Source organism: Empidonax traillii, unplaced genomic scaffold (assembly GCF_003031625.1).
Source record: "Empidonax traillii isolate 1590-97213 ecotype Southwest subspecies unplaced genomic scaffold, ASM303162v1 scaffold122:size1458747, whole genome shotgun sequence".
NCBI lineage: Eukaryota > Metazoa > Chordata > Aves > Passeriformes > Tyrannidae > Empidonax > Empidonax traillii.
In genome coordinates this window covers 355,511-378,231 of record NW_020955315.1, presented here as the reverse complement: position 1 = coordinate 378,231, position 22,721 = coordinate 355,511, and the positions used below count along the sequence as shown (strand labels likewise).

The 22,721-nt window shown below is 39.4% G+C and overlaps 1 protein-coding gene across 1 annotated transcript in view; it reads left to right on the top strand.

Moving 5' to 3' along the window:
• TPK1 (thiamin pyrophosphokinase 1) overlaps positions 1–22,721 on the top strand; it is a 223,895-nt gene that overhangs the window by 154,763 nt on the left and 46,411 nt on the right. Inside the window, exon 6 of the mRNA XM_027883260.1 lies at positions 8,613–8,724. Within this exon, the coding sequence (XP_027739061.1) occupies positions 8,613–8,724 (112 nt within the window). The remainder of the gene's footprint in view (positions 1–8,612; positions 8,725–22,721) is intronic.

Here is a 22,721-nt window from a genome sequence, read left to right as displayed (position 1 = left end):
GTTATAGAAGGATATCAAATTAGATAGGACTGTCCCTTTGTGAACTCAAGTTGCCTGGGCCTGATGATTGCATTGGCCTTTAAATACCTTTCAGTAGCACCCAGTAGAATGTTCTCCGTAGTTCTTCCAGGTACTGAGGTCAGACTAGCAGGTCTGTAGTTTCTTGGAGCTTCCTTCAAGCCTTTCTTATAAATCAGAATAGTGTTGGCCAGTTTACATTCAGTGGGGACCTAACCAGGCCCCCGAGATCTTTCTAGATGATTGAGGGGGTCCTGCCATAGTATCTGCTGCCTCACTCAGTACTCCAGCATTAATCCCATTAGGCCCTATGGATTTACAAAAAAAAAAAAAAAAAAAAGGCAAACAAACGAAAAAAGGCATTGATGGCTCTGTTTCTTCATCCCTGTTTGTCAGGTGAGCATCTTCAACAGGTGTTGGTCCAATGTCTTCCTTGGACCTCCTCTTGCAATTAACCTGCTTGAAAAAGCCTTCCTTGTTTGATGCAACACTGGCCAGTTTCCTCTCTAGTTGAGGTTTTTTTCTTCTTCATGCACATGTGAACCCCGGTTCTGTAACATTCTGCAAAGCCTGACCTTGCTTCCAGAGATCATGCCATTTATTTTTCCTCCCGAGTTCCAAGAGGAATTCCCTGCTCAGCCGAGTCTTCTATCCTGCTTGCTTGACTTCTGACACAATGGGTTTTACTGCTCCAGTGCTTTTAAAAGGGGGTTCTTAAAAAATGACCAACACTTGTGAACCCCTGAGTAGCTAAAAGTTTGCTCTCTTAAAATCCAGGTTGACCTTTTTTTTGTGTTGCATCAGAAGTTTATTACTCAACCATTTCATGCTAATAAGGCTGAGTATGCTTCAGCATGTTGATAATTTTTAATACTTACTTGGGGGATAGAAGAGGTCCTCCATATAGGTCTGAAGTAAATGCCACGTGGGATTTTTGTTCTTTCGTTGTCTGCTATACAATACAATTTCTTCTACCTTTTGGTATTTTAAATGAAACCACCATTCTTTTGGGGTGCTCCGTCAGAATTATAACCGTGGTGACATAGGGGGTGCTGGAAAGATGCATTCAAATTCTTGTGAGGAAACATACCAGGCTGACTGCATTTGTTTATGGCAAGAAATCACTGTCAAACATTGAGGACTCAAGTTGGCCTACTTTGAATGCTTTTAGTGTGCTTGTGCATATTCCTCTGTATTCTGAGTGCCAAACCTGTCACTGATAACAGTGATGACACGGGTACAGTTCCCACTGAAATGCAAGGGGACTGTAGCTATATTCATTACAAAAGGCTGTTGCAAACAAACTTCACACCCCTATCCAAGTGTGACTTATAAAGGAGGAAAGTGGAGCTCAGGGCAATATAGTATTCTGTTTCCCCACCAATCCAATAATGGATTTTTGTGTGGACTGTGATTTCTGACTGACTGCTGACCTATGCAAGAAAAAGGGAAGAAGGCTGGGGAAAAAAAAAAAAAAAAGGAGAAAAAATTCTTTATTTGATTAACCAACTTGAAGTTTCTTTAATTATATTTATTCTTCCTGACCTGAGCAACGCATCTTTGAATTTCACAGGTATAGAGAGTAGCAGTCAGTCACTGCTAGCACAAGATCTAGTGTGTAACACTTCAAAACCTGCTGTTATAAAGCAGAAGCTATTTTCCTGTCTACTGAAAATAGATATGGTTTCTTATCCTAGGTCAGTGACTATCTTCATAATTATCAGCAAATTATTTCTTCCTGTAACAGGGATCAAGAAAGTGCAAAATTGTTTATAAATTTCATGCTTTGCTACTTCAACCCTCTATCTTTCTTGCTAAGAGGTATGTGAAAGTAACAGTCCAAAATGAGAGGGAGAAAGGAGCATTTGTCGGGTTCCACCACTCAAATGAAAAGGATTCTGTTCATCAGTTTGCTGGCACTGAAGAAATCATAGAGGCCAGGCTTTTGTGAAGCCCCTAATCCTAACGTGAACACCCCAAATATGAAGCCAGTTCTACTAAAAGGAGGGTGGTATATAAGAGAATTTGTGGGCTCATGATTGGCTGCGCTGTATAACATATAAAAAAGCAAGGGCATCATATGGACGTAGATTGAGAAGTGCAAGAAACGAAAAGGTGTTGGCCAGCAGCCTATTGATCATTCTTCCTAATTATGCAGTACAGAAGATTTCCAAGCGAGATTTTGGAGGAGGAAAGATACGAAGATTTGCAAGTTTGTCTGGAAAGACTTCTGAGAACAGATAAACAGATTTGAATTCTGTGTATTCTTATCTTAAATAGCATAAAGGTGCCTTCCAGAAACACTTAGTAATTCAGTGAAGAAGAAATTGTTCCTTGCCACAAGTTAGGTGAACAATGCCCTGTCTTGTAAATTAACTCTCATACTTCTCTAATACCCAGGAAAATATGAGAATGAAGTCTAGATAGAAGGAATCCCATGGGCTCATCCCCTCTAGAAATGCACAAAAGAGAATGGGCAGTGACAATGAATTTATTATCAATAATGAGAAGGATTATGCTGTATTTTTTATCACTTGGGAATTACAGAGTATTAGTACCCTTAGTGAAGACCCCTCTAGGCTGACAATTTAACTGCAACATTGCATAATAATTATACAGGCAATATGAAATCTTCAGCAGGTTGTCTCCTTTTCACTCCTCTCTGCAATCTATTATACTCTGTAGTCTCATAAATGGATTTATAGAAAATGGTTCCGATTTTTTTTTTTTTTTAAGGCATCACTAAAAATGCTAATTAAACCTATAATGATGCACCTGCTGAGGATAAGGCATCAAATGCACAAGCTCAAGGATAAAATGTCACACTGGGCCAGTCTAAGGCTTACTTGAATGTAGAGAAGGACTGGCAAATTCTTGGTTGTCGTAGTTTCATTCTGCGTTTGTGATGTTTTTTACACTGATTTGTGGAGAACTGGAGAAAACGTTGTGGAATTTCATTTCCAAGTGGGAAGCTTTAATGGAATGAGTTTTTCTTTTTGATGGTGTTCAGAGTAGAACATTTGTCAATCCTTAAGATGTGTCTGTGAAAAGAAGTTAAACTAATGAAACTCCCTTTTAAAGTAGCTTTTGTATTCCCAGATACCTTTTTAGCTTCATAAAATGTTTTCATCCCCTCATTTGTGAGCGTTGTGTTACCAGTGTCTACCCCGCTGGCAGTTTTAACTTTCACATTCCTCGCATTTATGATTGCTGGGGTTTTGTCACCTGCATAACTGGACTGCAGAAGATAGAGTTGTTTTACAGGCTCATGCTGCAACAAGTGATGGGCAAGCAAGGGATTCGCTCACTGTGCTCAGTAAAACGTGTCCTTGCCATTACATGAGGAGTGTACTCTCAGGAGGGTTTTGACAGAACTGTATGTAAGATGCTCATGTGTGAAACTCTGGAATCATTTCCTCTGTGAATAATCTGTACATTAGATATACAGTGACAGCCATTTCAACGTATAACCTCAGGGTGTAGTAAATCTCTTCGGTTTAGTGGCACTCACCTCCACAGGAATTTCCTTCTGTACCCTTGTCATAAACTGGTTTGAAGCAGATGTGTTCATTAATTGGATTTAGCAATGATTATAATATATTCTTTCTCTCCTGCCTGGGAATTTATTCACTATAAAGTCATTTTTTATGAAGTGCTTCTCCTGAAGGATAGCCTTGGTGAGGCCCTGTCTGGCAAATAACTGATATACTGAAGTGTATCCATTTCAATACAGGAACACTAAAAACATTTGATAGCAGAGATTGGCAGGATTGGGTCCAACAGTTTTCAATATTATTTTGAAGTATAATAAATTTGCTGGTTTTTCCTATGTGTGTTTAAGCAGACATTGATATGACAGGCAAGAGCTTTTAGACTTCTTAGTTTTTGCTTGAACTGTGAATACTTCTATTTTCAACAACAACATACAGCCTGGTTTGGCTCAGAAAATGTTCTTTGAGTAGCATTCACATAATAGCAACTTGGCACTGTATGTATTTATGTGAAAAGACAATTGACGATATTTTAGGGTTATAACAAAATGGCTCTTCTTAAGCACATCCTTTTAGAAAATTGGCTGTATTTATCTTGCTCAGAATCTCAGCCTAAAAGCTTTTATTATTGTTAAGTCAAGCTCTTGCACAACTAAAAATTAGGAGAAATATTTCTGGAACAACTGATACTTGATTTTAAAGATAAATGTTCTCAGCTTTGTTTCATACTTGTTCCTTTTCTCCTCCTCCTCTCTGCTGTAGTCGTTGGTGATTGTGTTGATTTCCACTCATTCCCCAAATCTTTTATCTATATACAATTTTCTGCACCCGGATGTTTATGTACTAAAACAAATTGTAGTTTTTGCCTTTTCCCTGGGTAACACTGTGACATCTGTATTTAGTTTTTTCCTACTGATGTGGCTTTCAAGTGTGTGCTGCCATCTATGGAGTAATCATGGAAAGAAAGTTGCTATAAAAAAAAGATACTTTATCAAAAGATGATGGAAAACAAGATCTAGCTAGTAGGGGAGGTATTGTAGAGCAGTTGGCCAAATCTCAAGAAATCCTGTTTCTCTGTTAGTCCCAGATCTCATAGCAAGCAGGGGTGACAGTATACCTTTTAGAAAATCAGTGATTTCTTGTACCTAAATTATTTGGTAGATTAGTTTATACTGGAGAAACTATCAGGGGAGCCTGAAGATCAGAATAAGGTTGCTTAGCCCTCTGATCAGGTAACTCATTCCTTTTCTTTCCCTGTTACCTTTCACATGTCCTAGTTCTTCAGCAGTTTCCGAGATCTACTTACAATGTCTTTCTTCATTTGGTTTTTAAAGCTTAATTTTAATTCCTTATTCTCCCCCAGCATCTTGTTAACTGGCTTTGTGCCTCTCCTCTGTGTACAGTTGCAACCTGCCAAGTTCCAGGTTTCCCTCCTTCAGATCCCTTCAGAATGCAGTACTGAGGATCAGTCCCCATTCTCTCTCTCTTTCATAACTTTCTGTTGCTTGATGTCTCTTTTAGAGTATACATTTATTGCAGCACGTTTATTCAAGATGGTCTGAAAAGCGCTTGGAGAAGTCATTTTCTCTGTACTGGGATATCTATCCATGCAGAGAGGCTATCAGCTTTTTATCTTGATACTGTTCCTGTGCTTTTCAGCTTGAAAATTTTTGACTAAGGATTTTAGCATCTGACCACCTTGAATGGGGTTAGGTATATGAGTTCCTGGCAATCAGGCTTCTATTCACTTCAGTTAAGAGATGTGACAAAGAACAACTATGTCTTTAGGTCTTTCCTCAGTGAAAACACTGTTGGAGTGGGTGTATATTTAATCACTACTGCTTAAATGCCTTTTATAACACAAGGCAATAGAATCAAAAGGAAAAGTTTAACCTATGTGGATGAAGAATTCTTAAAAATATCTTCTGACATTTTCTTCTTATTGCTGAACTCAGAAATTGATCTTATTTCCCAACATCAGAGACAAAATGAAGGAAAAAAATCAATGCTGAAGATTGATCAATGTTTTTCAAAACTGACTTAATAAGATAAAAATCAATGCAGCTGTATTATTTGCCATTCTTTCATCACCAGGAATTACCATTCAAACATGGTAATATTTGATTCCTAAATTAAATGTGAAAATATTTATCTCCTACAGAGGAAAAAAAACTTGGGAAGGAGGAATTTATTTAGTCAAACTCTGGTTTTCTTTTAAAACCTAGTTTTGGAACTACGAGTTCTGCAGAAACTGAAAACAGTTTGATATTTTAAGTGTCAGTATATAATTGTTCCTTTAATCACACAGACTTAAATAGAACAAATTATTACTTGTATTTGTAAATTACAAGCTCTGATCCTCCCTTCCTCCTGCAAATATCGGTTCCATCTTCCTTGGTTGAGAGATCTGTACTCAAAAATTTGAAGATAAGCTTGGGCATTGAATTTCCCCCATGGCAGTCACACAGTGCTTTGAATTTAGAGTATTGTGCAAATGCATTCGCTGGTTAACCTTTCTTGGCAAAAATTAGTAGGTTACTTGGAAGTCTTTTGTTTGTTTTTTTTTTTTTCCCAATGTCCATTTCATTTTTTCTGCCACCACTCTCCCCAGTAATATCAAGAACCCTTATTGACTTATTTAAAGAGAAGTCTTAAAAAAGTGTTCTTAAGAACTTCTGTTAAATTAGTGGAGCGATCTCTAAGACGTAAATTTGACCGAACAGTTCAGAGGGGTTTTTTTTTAAAAATAATTTGCATTTCAATATTTCAGTTGCTGTTTACTGCTGCCTTAGGTTAGCTGTTTGGGTTCCTGGTTTGAAAAACACAACTGAGTGCTAGAAAATGTCCTTTTAGGGAAGAAAGTTAATGTTCTCACATAATCACTGAAACACGTGAACTGAGATTTTAGGGAGGTACTAGACATCGAAAGACTCCCAGTAAAACCCTAGATATTGGTGAGCTTCTGGTATTGACATCTTTTGTTTTAAAAAATTTATTTCATGAGCATAGGAAGACAGCTTTCTGCATAAATTTCTACTGAATTGTTTCCTCATCTGTAAGCTGGACGAGAATGTCATGGAATAGGAAATGCAAACCTGATAGTAGTTGGACATAGATTTTGAGAACACAGAACTTTATCAGATTCTCTGTGGGGCCAGCTACTTTTACATCTGCTTTTCATATTCCCTTACCAATAGATAAGTATGGTGAGTCTGCTCCTCTCCTAGAGTAGCTCTGAGCAGCAATATTTATTGGGAATAGGCAGTCCCACCCCTTCATCCCTCCTTCATTATCAGCTTCATTACAGGCAATATTTGCAATCGTATAAGAAGAGAGCTCGGACTTGTACCTCTCCCTTTCCTCCTCCCTCTGTGCTATGAGAGCATGGCAAACTGCATAGCTAAAAGGTTATCAAGCCTGAATTTGTTACACCTCTGAATTTGGCAGGCAAGCATTCACAACCACTGCGGATACGCGTGGCTCATCACCACGTGAAGCTGGACACCCTGAGAAGACAGATGATATTGGATTGGTTTTCTTGTTGCTCTGCAAACAATCAAACAGGCTTAAGCTATGCAATCTGATACTCTCTAATTGACAGCTTTTCCAAGGTTCATTTGTTAACTGAGAGCATGACATGTATTGAAGTTGTTTCTTCATAATGCATTTGGCATTAACAGGAGAAGTTGTTGAACGCCTCAGACATCAGTGCCTCAGTAATAAGATATTTTGCCTCCAGTTTTGACTTTCTAACTGGTGACTTTGTATTTGCCAGAGTACGTGAAATGAGCATATGAGAGGACAGGGCGTGAGAAAATAGCTTAAATACATTTCTCTTAGAAAATTCATGAGACAGTATTTTTGCTGCTTGGGACATTTACTTGATTTTTATGGTTCAACTGTTCTTTTTCTCTCTTGGTATAAAACCTTGGTTTCTTGTTTAACAAAGTACTCAGTGAACACTCATTTGGTTTCAGAGAGTCCTTTTATTTTGGTGTATTTATAAATAGGCATATGTGATTTTATTTGTGGCGATGAAGTATTTGTGTAAAAGACACGTTCAGGAGTTTCACTTGCCCATGCATCCACAAGAGAATAAAATAAACCCTCAAAGATTCTTAAGCTTCCCCCAGATGAAGCCCATGTTTATTTGAAAGAATAAATTATCTGTGTTGAAGAGACCAGAGAATGGTTTCTTCACTGATCTTGTCACTACTTTGCATTTGCTGTTTTCTTGTGGTTAGTTTCCATAAACGCTTCCCTAATTTCTTAGAATGCATACTGTGCCAGAACTGTAACGTTCAGCACTTTTTTTTTTATTATTCTTTTAAAGATTACCTCTATCTAGCCTTCTTTGCAACTGTTCATATGCTAATACTTGGCAAGATGTTCACACAAGGTCTATAAGCGCTAATTAAAAGCTTTGTCACAAATCCATCATCATTAATAACTGTTATTTCTCCTGCATCCCATGAACCGGAAAGTTATAAGATAAATTTATCTTAGATGTACAAAAGAAAGGTTTTAATTTCATTCTTTGTTCTTACTTAGTGTAAGCATGTTACTCTGAATATTTAGATTAATTTCTCTAGCGGCTAGTTAAGTTTCTGCACATATTCGTCCTTCTGGGAAGAGTACAAACCTGGAGAAGTACATGAAACTTTACAGATGTTGTCAAAATAATGAAGGAGTTTCAGTGGCACTTTGACTAGCATTGTTTAGGAAGTGAAACACAGCTTTTTAGATGAGGAAAAATGAATGAATGGATCAGGATGCCTTAATTTCATGGGAATAAAGAGTCTAGCTTTGACAGAAGTGCCTATTCAGAAAATGATAGGGAAGAATGCACAAAGCTAGATTCTCCTTAGAAAAGCCTAGAAGCAAACTTCTGAGAGCCCTGAGGTCTGGAACTTAAGCACACATCTCTCCTCCCTCTTTAAACGTTAATGTCCTGAGTTCCTGCTGCAACAAAATATTCCTGGGCCCTTGGGGGACACTCTGGATCTGTCTCCATCTAAGTACCTCCCGCTTTATTTGCAAGATCTGTGAGCAGGTTTGGGTGCCTGGCAAGCACTGACTCCAGAAACCCCTTCTGTCTTGCAGGGCAAGCACAAGCTGCGTGTGGACACGGGACTGGAAGGCAGCTGGTGTGGCCTCATCCCCATCGGGAACTCCTGCGAGAGCGTGACCACGACAGGCCTGAAGTGGAACCTCAGTAAGTCGGACGCCTCTGGGACGGTGGGTTGGATGTGGTCCTGACCACATGTGGTCCTGACCATGCATTTACACCAGCATCACCAGTGCTGAAAGGCCTTGCAGGGTTGAAGGTGGAGCCTGGCGTTGAATCCCCGCCAGGCCACTTTTTTTTCTTAGAAATGAAGGGGCTTATACAAAACAAACAAACAAAAAAGAGAAATCTGTTTAAATCAGAGGTATCACAGGCAGAAACGTGTTTTCCATTTGGGAGTCATTGCGCTCTTCAAATAGAACATTTGTTGAGGTCATGATACATTACCATCTTGATACATTGCCCTCCAGGGAGAAGAAGCCACTGGTGTCTGAACTCCTGTTTATAAGCCATAAAGTTACAACAGACAAATAATAATGTGATACAGATTATTAAAGCTACCTCACTTCTCCTGAACTGCTTCATGTATATTGTCTGTTTGTCAACTCTGAATTAATAGATCTTTTTTTTCTTATTTTAAAGTGGAAAAGGGTGCATTTGATCTAGAACCAGGGACATTTATCTGTAAAAAAGGAGGTTTCATGATTTAAAAAAATTGAAGGAACCTTCATTCTCCTACCCCTTCCTCATGTACTGAGTAATTCAGGATGTATATACACAGGAAAGTAATGGGATATTTTCAATAAAGATTCATTAAAACTTGATGGAGAGGAAAGCAGTAATTGAGAGGCTCTGGTCTCACAGTCTGACACGGCCAGGCTTTAGAGCCATCCCAGGTTGAAAGGGCCCGTGGTTCTCACAGTTTGCAGTGCAGTGCCTTTGTAGGCTAAAATCTGAGATTGACCCACTGTGCCAGGCAGCAGAACATCTGCTAGTCTAGGAAATTTCTTAGTCCACTGAGAGCTTGAACATGTGCAATTAAGATGGTGATAGGCATTACTAGCTCACTAATGATAAAAGATAAAAATATGGCATTAATTTCGGTATGTGAGAGAACTGTCAGATGAAGAGATGCCGGGCTAGCAATGTTTTTGTCCTTTTAAATTGGATTGGAAGAGCTGACTATGTTGTATAAGGGACATTCTTTTAATGTGAAAAAGTGTCAGATGTTTTCGTTTATACTTATAAGTACAGTGGACAAATAAGTTTCTGAATCTTCATCTGGTCATCTCCTGTTATGAAGTGAATTTTGTGGCCCATTGCGCTGAGATACTAATTTCTCAGAAAATGTTCTACCTGCCACAGTGAGGGGAAAAAAACCTCAAACCAACGTCATGTTAATGAGGGAAGCATCTCTGAAGCCTACGTCGTGTTGCAAAAGGCTGCTGTATGGATCAGAATGTGGAAGATGCATTGAGGCTGCAGCCTTTCTTGTGGTGTTTCCTCTTAGTTTAAAAAGCCATTTTTCAGATACATCAGAAATTTCTTGACCTTACTGACAAAAATTTCATCGGATTTACAAGGTGCTCTTTAGGAAGACAGTAATTTTAAAGGTGGTCTGTTTGCTCCCACAAATGCCATGGCTCTGTGGCTTTGTTAGTACTAAATGATGATTGCCTGGCCTGCTGAAGCTGAGGAGAAAGGGATTGTTAGTCTAGCTGTGCCAGCTGAAGGAGGGCACGGGGGGGATACCAATGGCAGCAAATATTTTTCCTGTGTAGGGTTGGGTTGAGATATCAGTTTCCTCAATGTTGGTCATTCTAGTTGTGCTATAGTAAACTTCTTCAGGTTTCTTACAGACATAAATAACTGTGGACCTATGGGGAATTTTATTACACTTAATTTCATCTTTTTTTTCTTTTTTTCGGGGGAGAAAAACATATTGAAGAGACTGTTTGCTACTTGTTTCATGTTAACACTACACCATCATCTCTCCTTCTCCCCACCCTTGTTACTGTCTCCAGGAGGAAAGAGAACAGCCTTTTACAGTGTTTTCCTTAGTGATGTGTACAGTGCATCCCATTATAGGCTGCGCTTTCAGACTCAGTATTCATGTTTCTCACAGGTCATAGTTCCTTCATTTATTTCTCCATTAATCGCAGATGTATGTATAGAGAGATATATAAAACCAAAAAAAATGATCTGGTCTTCCTTGTAGTTGTTCAATCTGTCTGAGACATCAATGTCATTACAACCTGAAACTACTCTCTTGCCCAAGTGACTAGAGCTAACCTTTACTCATCCAAATACAGAATAACCTTGGAATAATGTTATTGTTCAGATACTGATAAAAAAATTTAAAATGCAGCTGCATTCCCCAAGGGGGAAACCAATAGCTCAAATACAGCATATGGTTAGTTGTGATTCGGTTGGATTTTTTTTCCCCTGGAAAGTAGGACCTACGTTCAGATAGTTTAAGTTTGATATTAGGCTTCCATTGTGTTAGTGACTTCTGTAATACCTGTGGTTTTGCAGTTACTTTTGAAAATATTAATCTTCCTGTGAATTGTGATGGAGAAGCAAAGGCTCACCTGGTAAGAAAAGGGAATAAGAAGATCAAGTGAAGTGTGACGTGGATGTCAGCCTTGCTGCTGATGGCTGGCAGTGGCAGAGCTTTCCCCATTCATTCATTAATGGCACTCTGAGCACACACCTTCATAAACCTCAGTAAATAAAAGTGTTTGGCTATAAATTCATTTTCATGTGTAAATCATAAAAGAAATTTAGTTTAAGCCAAATATTACATGAAAGGCCTGTTCCTCCAGTTTGTTTTGGAATTAATTGGATATGACCTGACAAGTTTGACTTTAAAAGTAATTTTTGAGTCCTCGGAATATTTAAATATCTGGGCAGTAAAATAATTTCGGGATTTTAGTTCAAGCGTGGATGCATTAGGTGAGAGGGGAGCCCTCATTTTTCCTACAAGAAAGAGCTGGGTCTGCATCAAGGTTTGTTATGTTTAACATGAATTTCTGTCTGAGCATTTCTAGATTACTCTGCTGATTAAAATTTGTAAAACCTTCAAGAGGTAGTCAAATATTATCTGTGTCCAGTCTACAGGTGCTGTCATAAGACTTTATAGATTCAAAGGATAATTACCCAGGATAGAAGGTGCATTGAGGTTAAGACTGGGCTATCACAGGTCTCATTTTAATGGCTGAATTGGACAAAACAGAAATCTGTAAGTTATTCTGCCAGCAGAGAAATTACAATGTCTATTAATATTGCAGAATTCAGTATTTTTTGTATGTCTATTTGAGAATGCAGCATATATGCATGCTTTTATGCATGCTTATCCTAGTTATTTGCTAGCACTTGTCACAAACAGAATTTTCATTTATTTTAGTTCTCATGTGTGAAAGAACTTGGAGAAGAAGGTGGAAAATTGATTAGAGAAAATATTTTTATCCATACTTGCTATTGTGTAGCAGACACTCAGAACACATTATAAACATATTCTTTCCACTCCCAAAGGGATACAGATCTTTTCTCTATTAAAATCTGATTTACAGCACAGGAATCAGATAATGCTTTATCTGATTTGACTCACCTGGCTGCTTGCTGATAACAGCTCTCATGTCTAATAAATAAATAACCAAAAATCCAATAATGCCAGAATTACCCAGCATTCTTCATTAGGTCCTCAGTGGTGCTTTCATGGAAGGTAAATAAGAGTGAAGGTAGAAATCAGCTGCGCTTTTCATCAAAGAATAGGTTGGAGAGTAATGGTAGGCTTTTTTAGGAAATGGTTCCTTTTCTAGGAAATCAGTTTAGAAAATAATCTTGCCGACTAATTTATTCTTCATCCCTATGGCCTTTGCTATGCTGTATGACATCCCTGCTCTGAAAATGCCAGCATATATATGTGTGTGTATATATTTATATATATACACTGTGTGCATGTGATTGTGCTTTCCAGATAATTTTCATGCAGATTTGCTTCTTTAGGCAGGAAGTTAAATTGCTGTAAAATGCTACCGTTCAACAGAGTGCTTACTATCATTTCACTTCAAAAGGCAATAGCAGTAACAACAGGAGCAAGACCTTTCTCTAACTGTAGCAACAGCGCATCCACTGACTACTAATGCCACGGGTAGATGAACAGGATCCAAAATCTTTTTGACGCTGTTTATACTGTTTGTTGGTAAAATTGAAATGTTTGCACTCTTTTATGGCATTTGGGTTTTCTTGACATTGCATTGCAGATGGAAAAAAAAAAAAAAAAAAAGATTACAAAAGCAGTGGATGGTTGTGTTTTAGGAGAATACAGAGTCTAAAAGATGAAAGAAAATTAGTAACTCCTTAAAAAAAAAAAAAAGAAGAAGATGAGGGGTGGACAGGTATCTGCATGCTAGTGAAGCTGTTTGTGTAAGCACTCTGTAACCTGTTTCATGACTGAAATAGTTTATATGGCACATTTTGCTACCCAAGTTCATTCTGACTGAGGCAAACTAAGCGGTGCTTCTGGGAATAGCTCTGTTTTCGGTGGGAGAGTAAATAGCTTCACAGCTGGATTCCCCTCTCCTCTGCTTTCCTCTCCTTACCTCCCTTATCATGTTCTTCGCTGTTAGAAGACACATTATATCAGTGATGTACTTTTTCGCTTTTTCACTGCAGCTCTAGGACTCTGGGTAGGATGGGGTGGACGGAAATGGTGCTGCTGATCCCGAAGCACTGGGTGGCTTTGACCTTTGGTGAGCTGTTTGCCCGCAGGATTGCTGCTGTCAGCCTTCCAGGATCTCATCATCTGTTACAAGGCAAGGGCTGCTGAAGTACTTTTCCAGTGAAGCAGATGTTCTGGTAGTGGCAGCCTGGCATCCTACTGGTTTACTGAAAGTCAGCAGAAGCAATGAGTGCATTGCTTAGCATTGCACTAGGTGATTTTGAACCTCAGAGATCTTTGGTCTACATTAAAGGACTTATGAACACAGAGCTCAGTTGTGCTGGGCCCCTAAACCTGGATTTGCATTTTTTCCTGGACAGCAGCTTGAAAACTCAGTCAGGCTTTGTGAAGAGGCTTGAAATGGGGATCTGTGGTCACACATTCTGTTTATTTCCCCGTATTTCAATACATTTTTTTCAATTACTGGGAGACAGATTTGGTTCCAGCTCCTCTTTACTAAAGCATTCAGTTTGGAAAGGTTTCTTTAAGATGATCAACAGATTTGCTTTTCCAGATCACACTGTTGGGGCAACATTACTACCGTAGGACTCCACTTATGGAAAAATTCATGTCAGAATTAGCTCAAACCACTTCCACTGGTAAGTTTAGCCCAGCTGGAAGGCCGTCTTTAATGGCATATAGGTAGTGTGTGTATGATCCTTCCATGCAGCAGTAATAGGCAGTAATTGCCAGGAAGAGATAGGAAGAAAAAAATCTGAGAGACTGTTCCAGCACAGACTCTCCAAAAACTGAGTAATACCATCCTGAAGGAAACTGAAGATACACAGAATCAGAATATCCTGAGTTATCCTAGGATCATCGAGTCCTAGTGGTAATCCTGGCCCTAAAAAGAACAACCCCAGGAATCACACCATGTGCCTGAGAGCTTTATCCAAAAGCTTCTTGAACTCTGGCAGGCTTGGTGCCATGACCACTTCTCTGGGGAGCCTGTTCCAGCACCTAACCCACCCTCTGGGGTGAAAAACCTTTTCCTACTATCCCACTTAAATCTCCCCTGACACAACTTCACATTATTCCCTTTAATCCTGTCACTGGTCATCGATCTTTTCCTGATGTACAAGTACAGAATCCTAGAATGGCTGGGTTGGAAGCCCTTGATCACTTGAGTGCCCTCTGGATGCGACTGTCCAACCCCTTTCTTATCCATCTAACAGTCCCATTTAGAGAGGAGGATGCTGAGGGCAACCATGTCAAAGGCTTTACAAAAGTCCAGATAAACAACATCTGTATCCTTTCCCTTGTCCACTGATGTAATCCCTCCACCATAGAAGGCCACTGGGTGAGTCAGGCAGGACTTGCCCTTGGGATTTGAAACTGGCTGTCTCAAATCACCTCACTGTCCTCTATGTGGCTTTTAGGGGGATCTGTTCCATGATCTTCCCAGGCACTTAGGGTAGGCTAACAGGTTGGTGGTTCCTTTATACACTTTTAAGGATGGGTATGAGATTTCTCTTTTTCTAGTCACCTGGGGAAAAGTCACCTTTTTTTCTTCACCTGGCTGCCATGACTTGTCAGATATTATGAAGAGTGGTTTGGCAACTAAATCAGCCCCTAAGGGGCTAAATCAGTTCCCTCAGGACTCTGTGGTGCATCCCATCAGGTCACATAGACTTATGTACATTCAGGTTCCTCAGGTGGTCATGAAGCTGATCTTTACTTACAGTGGGAGAGACTTTGCTCCCCCAGTCCCCAGAGAATCATAGAATCAACCAGGTTGGAAAAGACCTCTAAGATCGCCAAGTCCAACCCTTGATCCAACATTGCTGTGGTTACTAGAACATGGCACTAAGTGCCACATCCAGTCTCATCAAGGTGTGGCCTCACCAGTGCTGAGTACAGGGGAAAAATCACTTCCCTGCTCCTGCTGGCCACACTGTTCCTGATGCAGGCCAGGATGCCATTGGCCTTCTTGGCCACCTGGGCACACTGCTGGCTCATGTTCAGCCTCCTGTCAATCCAAACTCCCAGATCCCTTTCTGCCTGGCTGCTCTCCAGCCACTCTGTGCCCAGCCATTCTACTGTACATCCACTTGAGAGGTGTGGGAAGAGAGGTTACCATTGAAGCCTGAGGCAAAAAAGATGTTGAGTACCTCAGCCTTCTCCTCATCCATTGTTACCAGTTTTCCATATTGTTTATTGGGGGAAGGTGACTTTCTTTGACCTTCTGTTCCTGGTTAAGATACCTGCAGAAGCCTGTTCTGTCATTTTTTGTGTCCCTTGCCAAGTTCAGTTCCAGCTTCACCTACACAGCTGTATTTCATCTCTATAGTCTTCCCAGTTTTCCTATCCTTGTTTCCACTGCCATGCCACTCTCTTACCTTCTTGTGTTCCATGGAAGACTTCCTTAAAGATCTGCCAGCAGTGTTCCACTCCCTTGTCTCCGAGGGCAGCCTCACAGCAGATCACACTATCTCTCTGAAGAGCTGGAATTTTGCTTTCCTAAAGTTCAGGGGCATAACCTAATTTCTTTATTCCTCAGAACTGCAAACTCCACCTGTGTGTGCGTGATCACTGCAGCCCAGGCTGCCTCCAGTCTTGATGTCCCCAATTAACTCACTTCACCTGCCTTGACCAGAATACTTCTATATGTGTAACTGCACTGTCGTGGCACATTACAACTATGGACACTTAATTGCATTATTAATATAGAGGGGAGAGTGTTGTCAAGAGAGCAAAATTCTTTCTTCTTTCACTTGCATCCCCTGTATTATCAGTCCCTCCTTCTACTAATGGAAATGTAACCTGGAGGTATGAGGAAGTAGGTGCTCTGCTTCAGCCCAGATTTGGGGCAGATAATCCTCGTCTATCTGGTGGCAGTAGATTGGTGAGAATACTAAAGTCACGTGAAAATCAAAAGCAACCTGCTGCTACAGAAGGATGGTGATTGCAAAGATAAAACACCTTTCTGGGCAAGACAGAGATCTGCAGAAAGCCAGAGAGCTACCATTTAGATTGGTGGGGGCCAAAATAATCCTGTGGATTTCAGCAGTGACTGAATTTTCATAGGTGAGTTTAGGGGATCGGTTTGTCCAAGAAAGAGAACTTGTAGTTTATGCTAATGACATTTAACCCTAAAGGCATTCTCATCGTGAACCTACCCACATGGATACCAGGAAATCATCTTGTTCAGGCAATAGTAGAGTCAAAGCTGAAACATAATGGTATACTTCAATGAAAATGAGTGAAAAATTGGCCAGAGTACAAATGCTCGTTTGTCATATCCCTTGCAAATATCCTTTAATTGTTTTCATATTTAAACGCTCAGAATCAGCCATAATAAACGTAAATGTCACACTGCTGAGAGATTTCCAACACCAAAAAAGCTCTCTGAGGCATGTGACGAGTTATTGCCAGTTACCAGCATCTCTGCAGAACCACAAAAGGGCAAGGACTGGTAGGAGAACAAATCAATCACGTCTGGCTAGAGTCTCCCAGAGTTAAAAAAAATGAGATGTGTTTGTGTGTGGTGACTCAGTTAATGAACATGTGCTATTTAGATTGGGGGGGAGGTTGTTCAAGTGGGTAGGCATTACCACTGAGCATTGACTCCTCCTTTCCAATTTGTATGCCGACCTTTTAGTTCTGTGTATTTTTTTAGTACATAACTGGTGTAGATGATTGATCTCTTCTCCCCAAAAACATGACACTGAGGGAAATTATTTTCTCTGCAGTGATCTATTCCTGTGCCTTAATGGCAAACAGTCCTGGCTATCTCCTCTGCAGTGTCTCAATTCTTCACTGGCTGCTCCCTTTGTAAACACTTTGCACGTTGTATCTGAGGGGGGCTCTGCTCTCTCTCCCAGTTTTTGCCTCTAGATGTTTGTGGAAAAGAAGAGGTGAATTTTTCCTTGCCGTTATGTGAAGTTCCAGAGAGGATGAAAGTCTGGTGGATGTCGTCGCTGGCTTTTGTTTTATTTTATAAAAAATTACGGCTTAGCTGTAAGTTGTTTATAGCATCATGATGTGTAATTAATAAGCCGTTAACAATTGACTGTAGTGAGTGTGCTATGGAACTATTAATTTTAGACATACATACCAATTACAGATCACTATGCAAGGCTGTTGTTTTCAGGTGAGTTGGAACATACAGATTTCTGATAGATGGTTCTGTGTCTTGCTGTAGAAGCAGCTGTGGCTTCTTTTGGGCAGTAAATTCACGTGGCAGAGGGAGTCAGGGCAACAGGAGGAAGGGGAAGAAAAATGAGAGAGAGGGTGGCAAAACTGGGATGTGAGGAGATTGCATTTGGAATTAGAAACGTGTTTTGGAGAAAAGGCAGAAAACATCAAAATGGGGGAAAATACGAATACAGAGATTGAGAAAATGAGAACAGAGGTGTTTTAAGTAGACAGTTGACATCTTCTCTTTTGAAGCACTGAATTGAGACCAAAATTTCTCAGTCTTGTTATTTTTCTGCTGTTAGCAATCTCTCTTATTTTCCAGTGCTGTCCAGGCATTATAGCCTATTTTACTGTCAGGAAACTGCTCAGCTCAAGTCATGCAGGCCTGGCCACAGCATATGCCTGTGTATTGATCCAAGAGCAAAAGATGGCATTAGACATCAGAGTTGAGAACAAGAGGAAAACTCTTAATTTGCACTTTTATGGATACCGATTCAAGAGCCTGAAACTAGGGAAAACCCGAAACAGAGAGATCAAATTGATGAGTGGGTTTGGATGTAATCATACATTAAAATTTCACAGGCAAACTTTAACTCTGGCATCCCATGGCTTTCAAATCCATGACATTGCAGCGTTAGCATTTCTTAAGAGTTGTCTTCCATGTGTGTTATTTTCACTTGAATGTGGGTCCAAGTGCTGTTTAACTGCATGTACCTATGTAATATATGTGTGGTAAACTGTATGTAGTATGTCACATTGTATCAACAGAAGTTTAGGTTAGCATGTGGCAACTGAGTTTCCTGTGGTATCTACACTTTGTATTTAATAAGAAAATTTCAATAAAACGAATTAAACCTTTCAAATAATTCCAAATATTTTAAGTGTTTTTTGAAGTAAGTGGTGATACATGCCATAAACCAAACAGTAAATCCCCCAAAAATGGAGGAATGAATGTCAAGACATCTTACAATCTATGTAGCTTTCCTAAAAACCTCCTGAAAAACCTTGAAAGAGGTTCTTCTTTTAAGAGCTTTCAGTTCAACTTTGGGGATTCCTTCGTAATAGCTTCTTCATAAAGCCTACTCCAATTAGTTTTTATTTTTCTTTCCTGTATTCTGCAGATACAGGATGTGATAAACATATTTTCATACTGTTAAGCATTATAACACAGCATTTATAACCTAATTGCCAATAAGAAATCTCAGAATTGTACGTTTAGGTTTCCCAAGCATGGGACATAACTATAATTTACATAGGCACCAGCAGTACCACTGTATCACTGCTGATTGGCATGCCACTTAATGATGCTGTTTATAAGACAGTTTTCTAATCAGCTGCATGAACACTCATCAGGAGCTTGCTTCTTGATTTAAAGCAGAGCTGGAGAGAAATATGGGGCTTGTTTTGCTTATGAAAACAAGCCAGGATAAAAAGCAAGTTACAAAGAGAAATATCAGGTTTGGGGTTGGTTTTTTTCCGTTTTACAAAGCGTTGAGACAGTTTAAAAAAACAAAAAAGAAAGAAAAAAACAAATATAGAGAGCTTTGATGTCATAAATCTGAATTATGCTTTTAAGAGTTCAGTGTAGAATTAAAAACTGTGGCGTGAATGAGTCAGTATTCTTCAGGCTATTTCCTTTTGTGCTTTTTGAAAACTGGATGATGATAGCTTATACATTATTATTCTAGGTTTTTTTTTTTTTTAACAGGTGTTACATTTCCAGTCTTTGTTGAATAATAATTATGTGACATTGTATATAGTCTGTTGGGTCTATTCAGTTGAAGCTGAGGCACAGTCAGTTCTCCATTCCTTTCACATGTCAAATTTTAGTTTTCAGCCCAATAAATTTAGCCAACCCTCTTTGCCACTCAGGGAATAATTAATTATTCTTTGCCTTCTTCCTATCTATTTCATTCTTTTGTTCAGGAACAGATGGAATAGCTTTTAATTTTAAAAATGTTATCTGTACCACATGTAAGCTAAGTCAACTGTGTCTGGCATGGAAACAATCTATTGTATGATTTAAGAGGTTTTAACAAGATGAGCTTCAGTTGACCTGCCCAATTTATGAATAGTTTTGGTACACACAAATAGAGTACCTTTTCCAAATTTATCCCCAAGTAATCATTGTAAAACCCTTGTAAACAAACCTTGCTGTGCTGTTGTCTGTATATCCAATGTATGTTGAAGAATTCATATTTTATGAAAATATGAGAGCTTAACAACAAACGTGTGGAATCAGTGGGAGAATCACATGTTGAATTTAATATTAGTGTGTTAATCTGGGGTGCCTCTGTCCCTTCCTTGCTAGAGTAACTTAACCTCCAGTTCATCAGAATATTTACTCATTCATACATTTTCATACATGTTACTAGTTCCACTGAATATAAGGGGGTTATTCGGTGGGTAAAGTTAAAATGTGCAGAAGGACTTACTGCAAGCCACGGGAGAATATAACCCTCAAAAATATCTGACATGGCTTTTCTGTGTGTAAAATAACATGGTGGGGACTTTAATCTCAATTTCCAGGGTTAGCTGTCAGGGCTCGTTCCTGCTCAAATTCCCCTTCTCACTCCCCAATGCTGTAAAGCTCCCATTTCTAGCTCTACACGTTTTTTTTATGCATTGCTCTTTGACTGTAGTAATTTACACGAATTCCTCCTGATTTTACTGTTGAATGCCTCTGCAAAGTAGGAAGATGTGGCAAGACAAATGACTTTGAAATATTTCTCACATCTGGCTTCTCTATCCGTAGTTCAACAGATGTGGTTTCCTACCAGTACAGCTGTCAGGTCCATGTATCAAGTGAATTTTTCATATGAGAATTCTGGAAAAAAAAAAAAAAAAAAAGGTTAAAGACTGATTCTGGATATCTACCAGAATTTTTAAACAATCATAAAGTTTTCATAAATAGCCAAAAGCATGAGAATATGGTACATGTCTGCACAGCTGTAAAAGAGCAAAACATTCTGGATAGAGTGAATCAACCACAGTGGATTTGAATTGATTTTTTTTCTTCCAGTGATACAATTTTTCCACACTTTTGTGTCTCGGCCATATGTAAAGCAAGATTTTCAATCCACATAAAAACCATGTATGCAGCCAATGCAAGACACCCACTAGGGAAAAAGGAACATTTTCCATATCGTGTTATGGGCTAGAATGTATGAAATACTAACATCAACATAAATATTTTTGTACTAGAATAATTAACTATTGTTCCTTTTTTATTTTAAAATATGAAGGGTGGTTATGTTTACCTTTTAACGTTCTAGAAGCTTGTAAACTGTCTTTTGGCAAGTGCAAATCAACAAATGCTGGCAGTACCCTGAAAGACAGCTTTCTGTTGTGAGCTTCTGTAGAGATTTATGTTGCTCGTTTGCAATGTACAGTAGGAAGGTTTGTTGGTTATTCAGAGCTTGTGCATGCCACTTTGTCTTTGCTGCTACCTTTTGTTATCTTGTGATGTTTATGTTAGCATGGCTCTGGACCATTTAAGACTTTCCTTGGATTTTTGGGAGCTCTTCTGCTGGTAATTATTTTAGCTCCCAAATATCTCAAGAAAGCATTGTTGCCAGTGAATTTTTAGGTTAGCTTGTGCTCCTTTTAATGCCATAATTGTGTCCCATCTGAAATAATCTCAAAAGAATTTTTCTCACTGTTGTTAGATTCACTTTTTCCAGTTTATGCCATTCTCTAACTTCCCAGAGTAATGATTCCCTAGATGTTTGTCAGTCTTGGTTTTGCAGCCACGTTTTCTGAATTTCTCTGCCAGATTCGTGCTCTATCTGCTCTGATGCCGTTTGCAACAAATCCTTTGGAACTTAAAAGCAATTAACAGAGTCTTTAAAACAAAACAAAACCAAAAATGTCATGGCAGAGCACCACTTCCTGACTCAGTAGCACTGGGTAGCACACCAGGCTGGGGATCCAGCAGTCTGGCTGGAACACACCATTATCTCTCATTAGAATACTGCCTCACTTGTCCCACTGTTTGGGACAGGGACTGTGCAGTGCACCCTGTCCTGCCTGCTAGTGAGGTACTATGGGGAGAAACATAATTAGTTGCAGTTCTGGACTTACAGTTGAAAGCTAATACCATGGAATGATTCCCGATTTTAAATAAGTGCATATTCTTTTTGTTAGAGACTGCATCTGGATTATTATCTTCAGAAATGGTATTGTGGAAAGAGAAGAAAAATCATTGTTGAACATACAGTGCCATCTACAGAATAGGTTGTGCAACCTGCACTTCATGCATTTCGTTTGAGTTTCTGTATTGGTTTTTTTTCTCTTTTTTTTCATAGTCCAGTTGATATTAATGGCTAGAGTGTGTATGAGAAGTTTCTGTCAGATGCCTGCAGAACTGGAGGCTGAGGATGAGTTCAGAAACCCTGGGGCCTGGCTGAGCTCTGGCTGAAGTGCTGGGGTGCAGTTCCTGATCTCTCAGCTACTACTGCTGCTTGGGAAGTTGATTGTGTCACCCGGGATAGCCAAACAGGAGATGGTTTGTGTGCTCATCTGCTTCAGCTGTAACCTGCAATGTCCTCCCATGACGCTACCTAAGCACACGCTGGAGAGAAAACTGTTAAGCAGTGGTTCTGTGTTTGCATGGCTCACTGGTTGCAATGACAGTATTGACATTGCAAGGAGAGTTGGATTTAATCTCTAAAATCTCTGTAGTGCTCTTCAGAGAAATGTTTATTTTGGTGCAGAAAGCTCAATAATACTTTTTTTTTTTTAAGATGGAAAAAGTGAAAGAACACACAAATATCACTCCTTCCACTCTCAGGAGTCCATTATTTATGTAATGTGGCAAATTAAGTTACCGTACTCGCTGCAGAACAAAACGTTGACTGTCCTCTTTTGTCTAGCTTCTGAACATTGGAAGTTATCTGACCTTTTAGCTGTCACTAGCTCAGGACCCGCTGTTTGGCACATTCAAATTAGTGGGGTTGAAAAACAGAAATGGGAAGGGAGGGCTGAGAATGAATTCTGACATCCAGAGCAGAAACAAAATAATTTTCTGGCAGATCATCTTGCAGAGGTGAAAAGGGATAAGGTCTTTGGAGGGGGTTTTTTTGTATAGTTACTTGTGAAATCCGATGTATTTAAAGTAGCAGCAGAAATGGACAGGGAAGCTGAGTGTCTGAGACAGCTGCAGTTGCATGTTAAATAGAGTTTATGAGACTAGCCTGCCATTTCTCACCTGCACTGTCACAGTCAGTGCATGTGACTGTGTAGGTGAGTGGGGGTGTATGTAAATAACAATTCCTCTTTA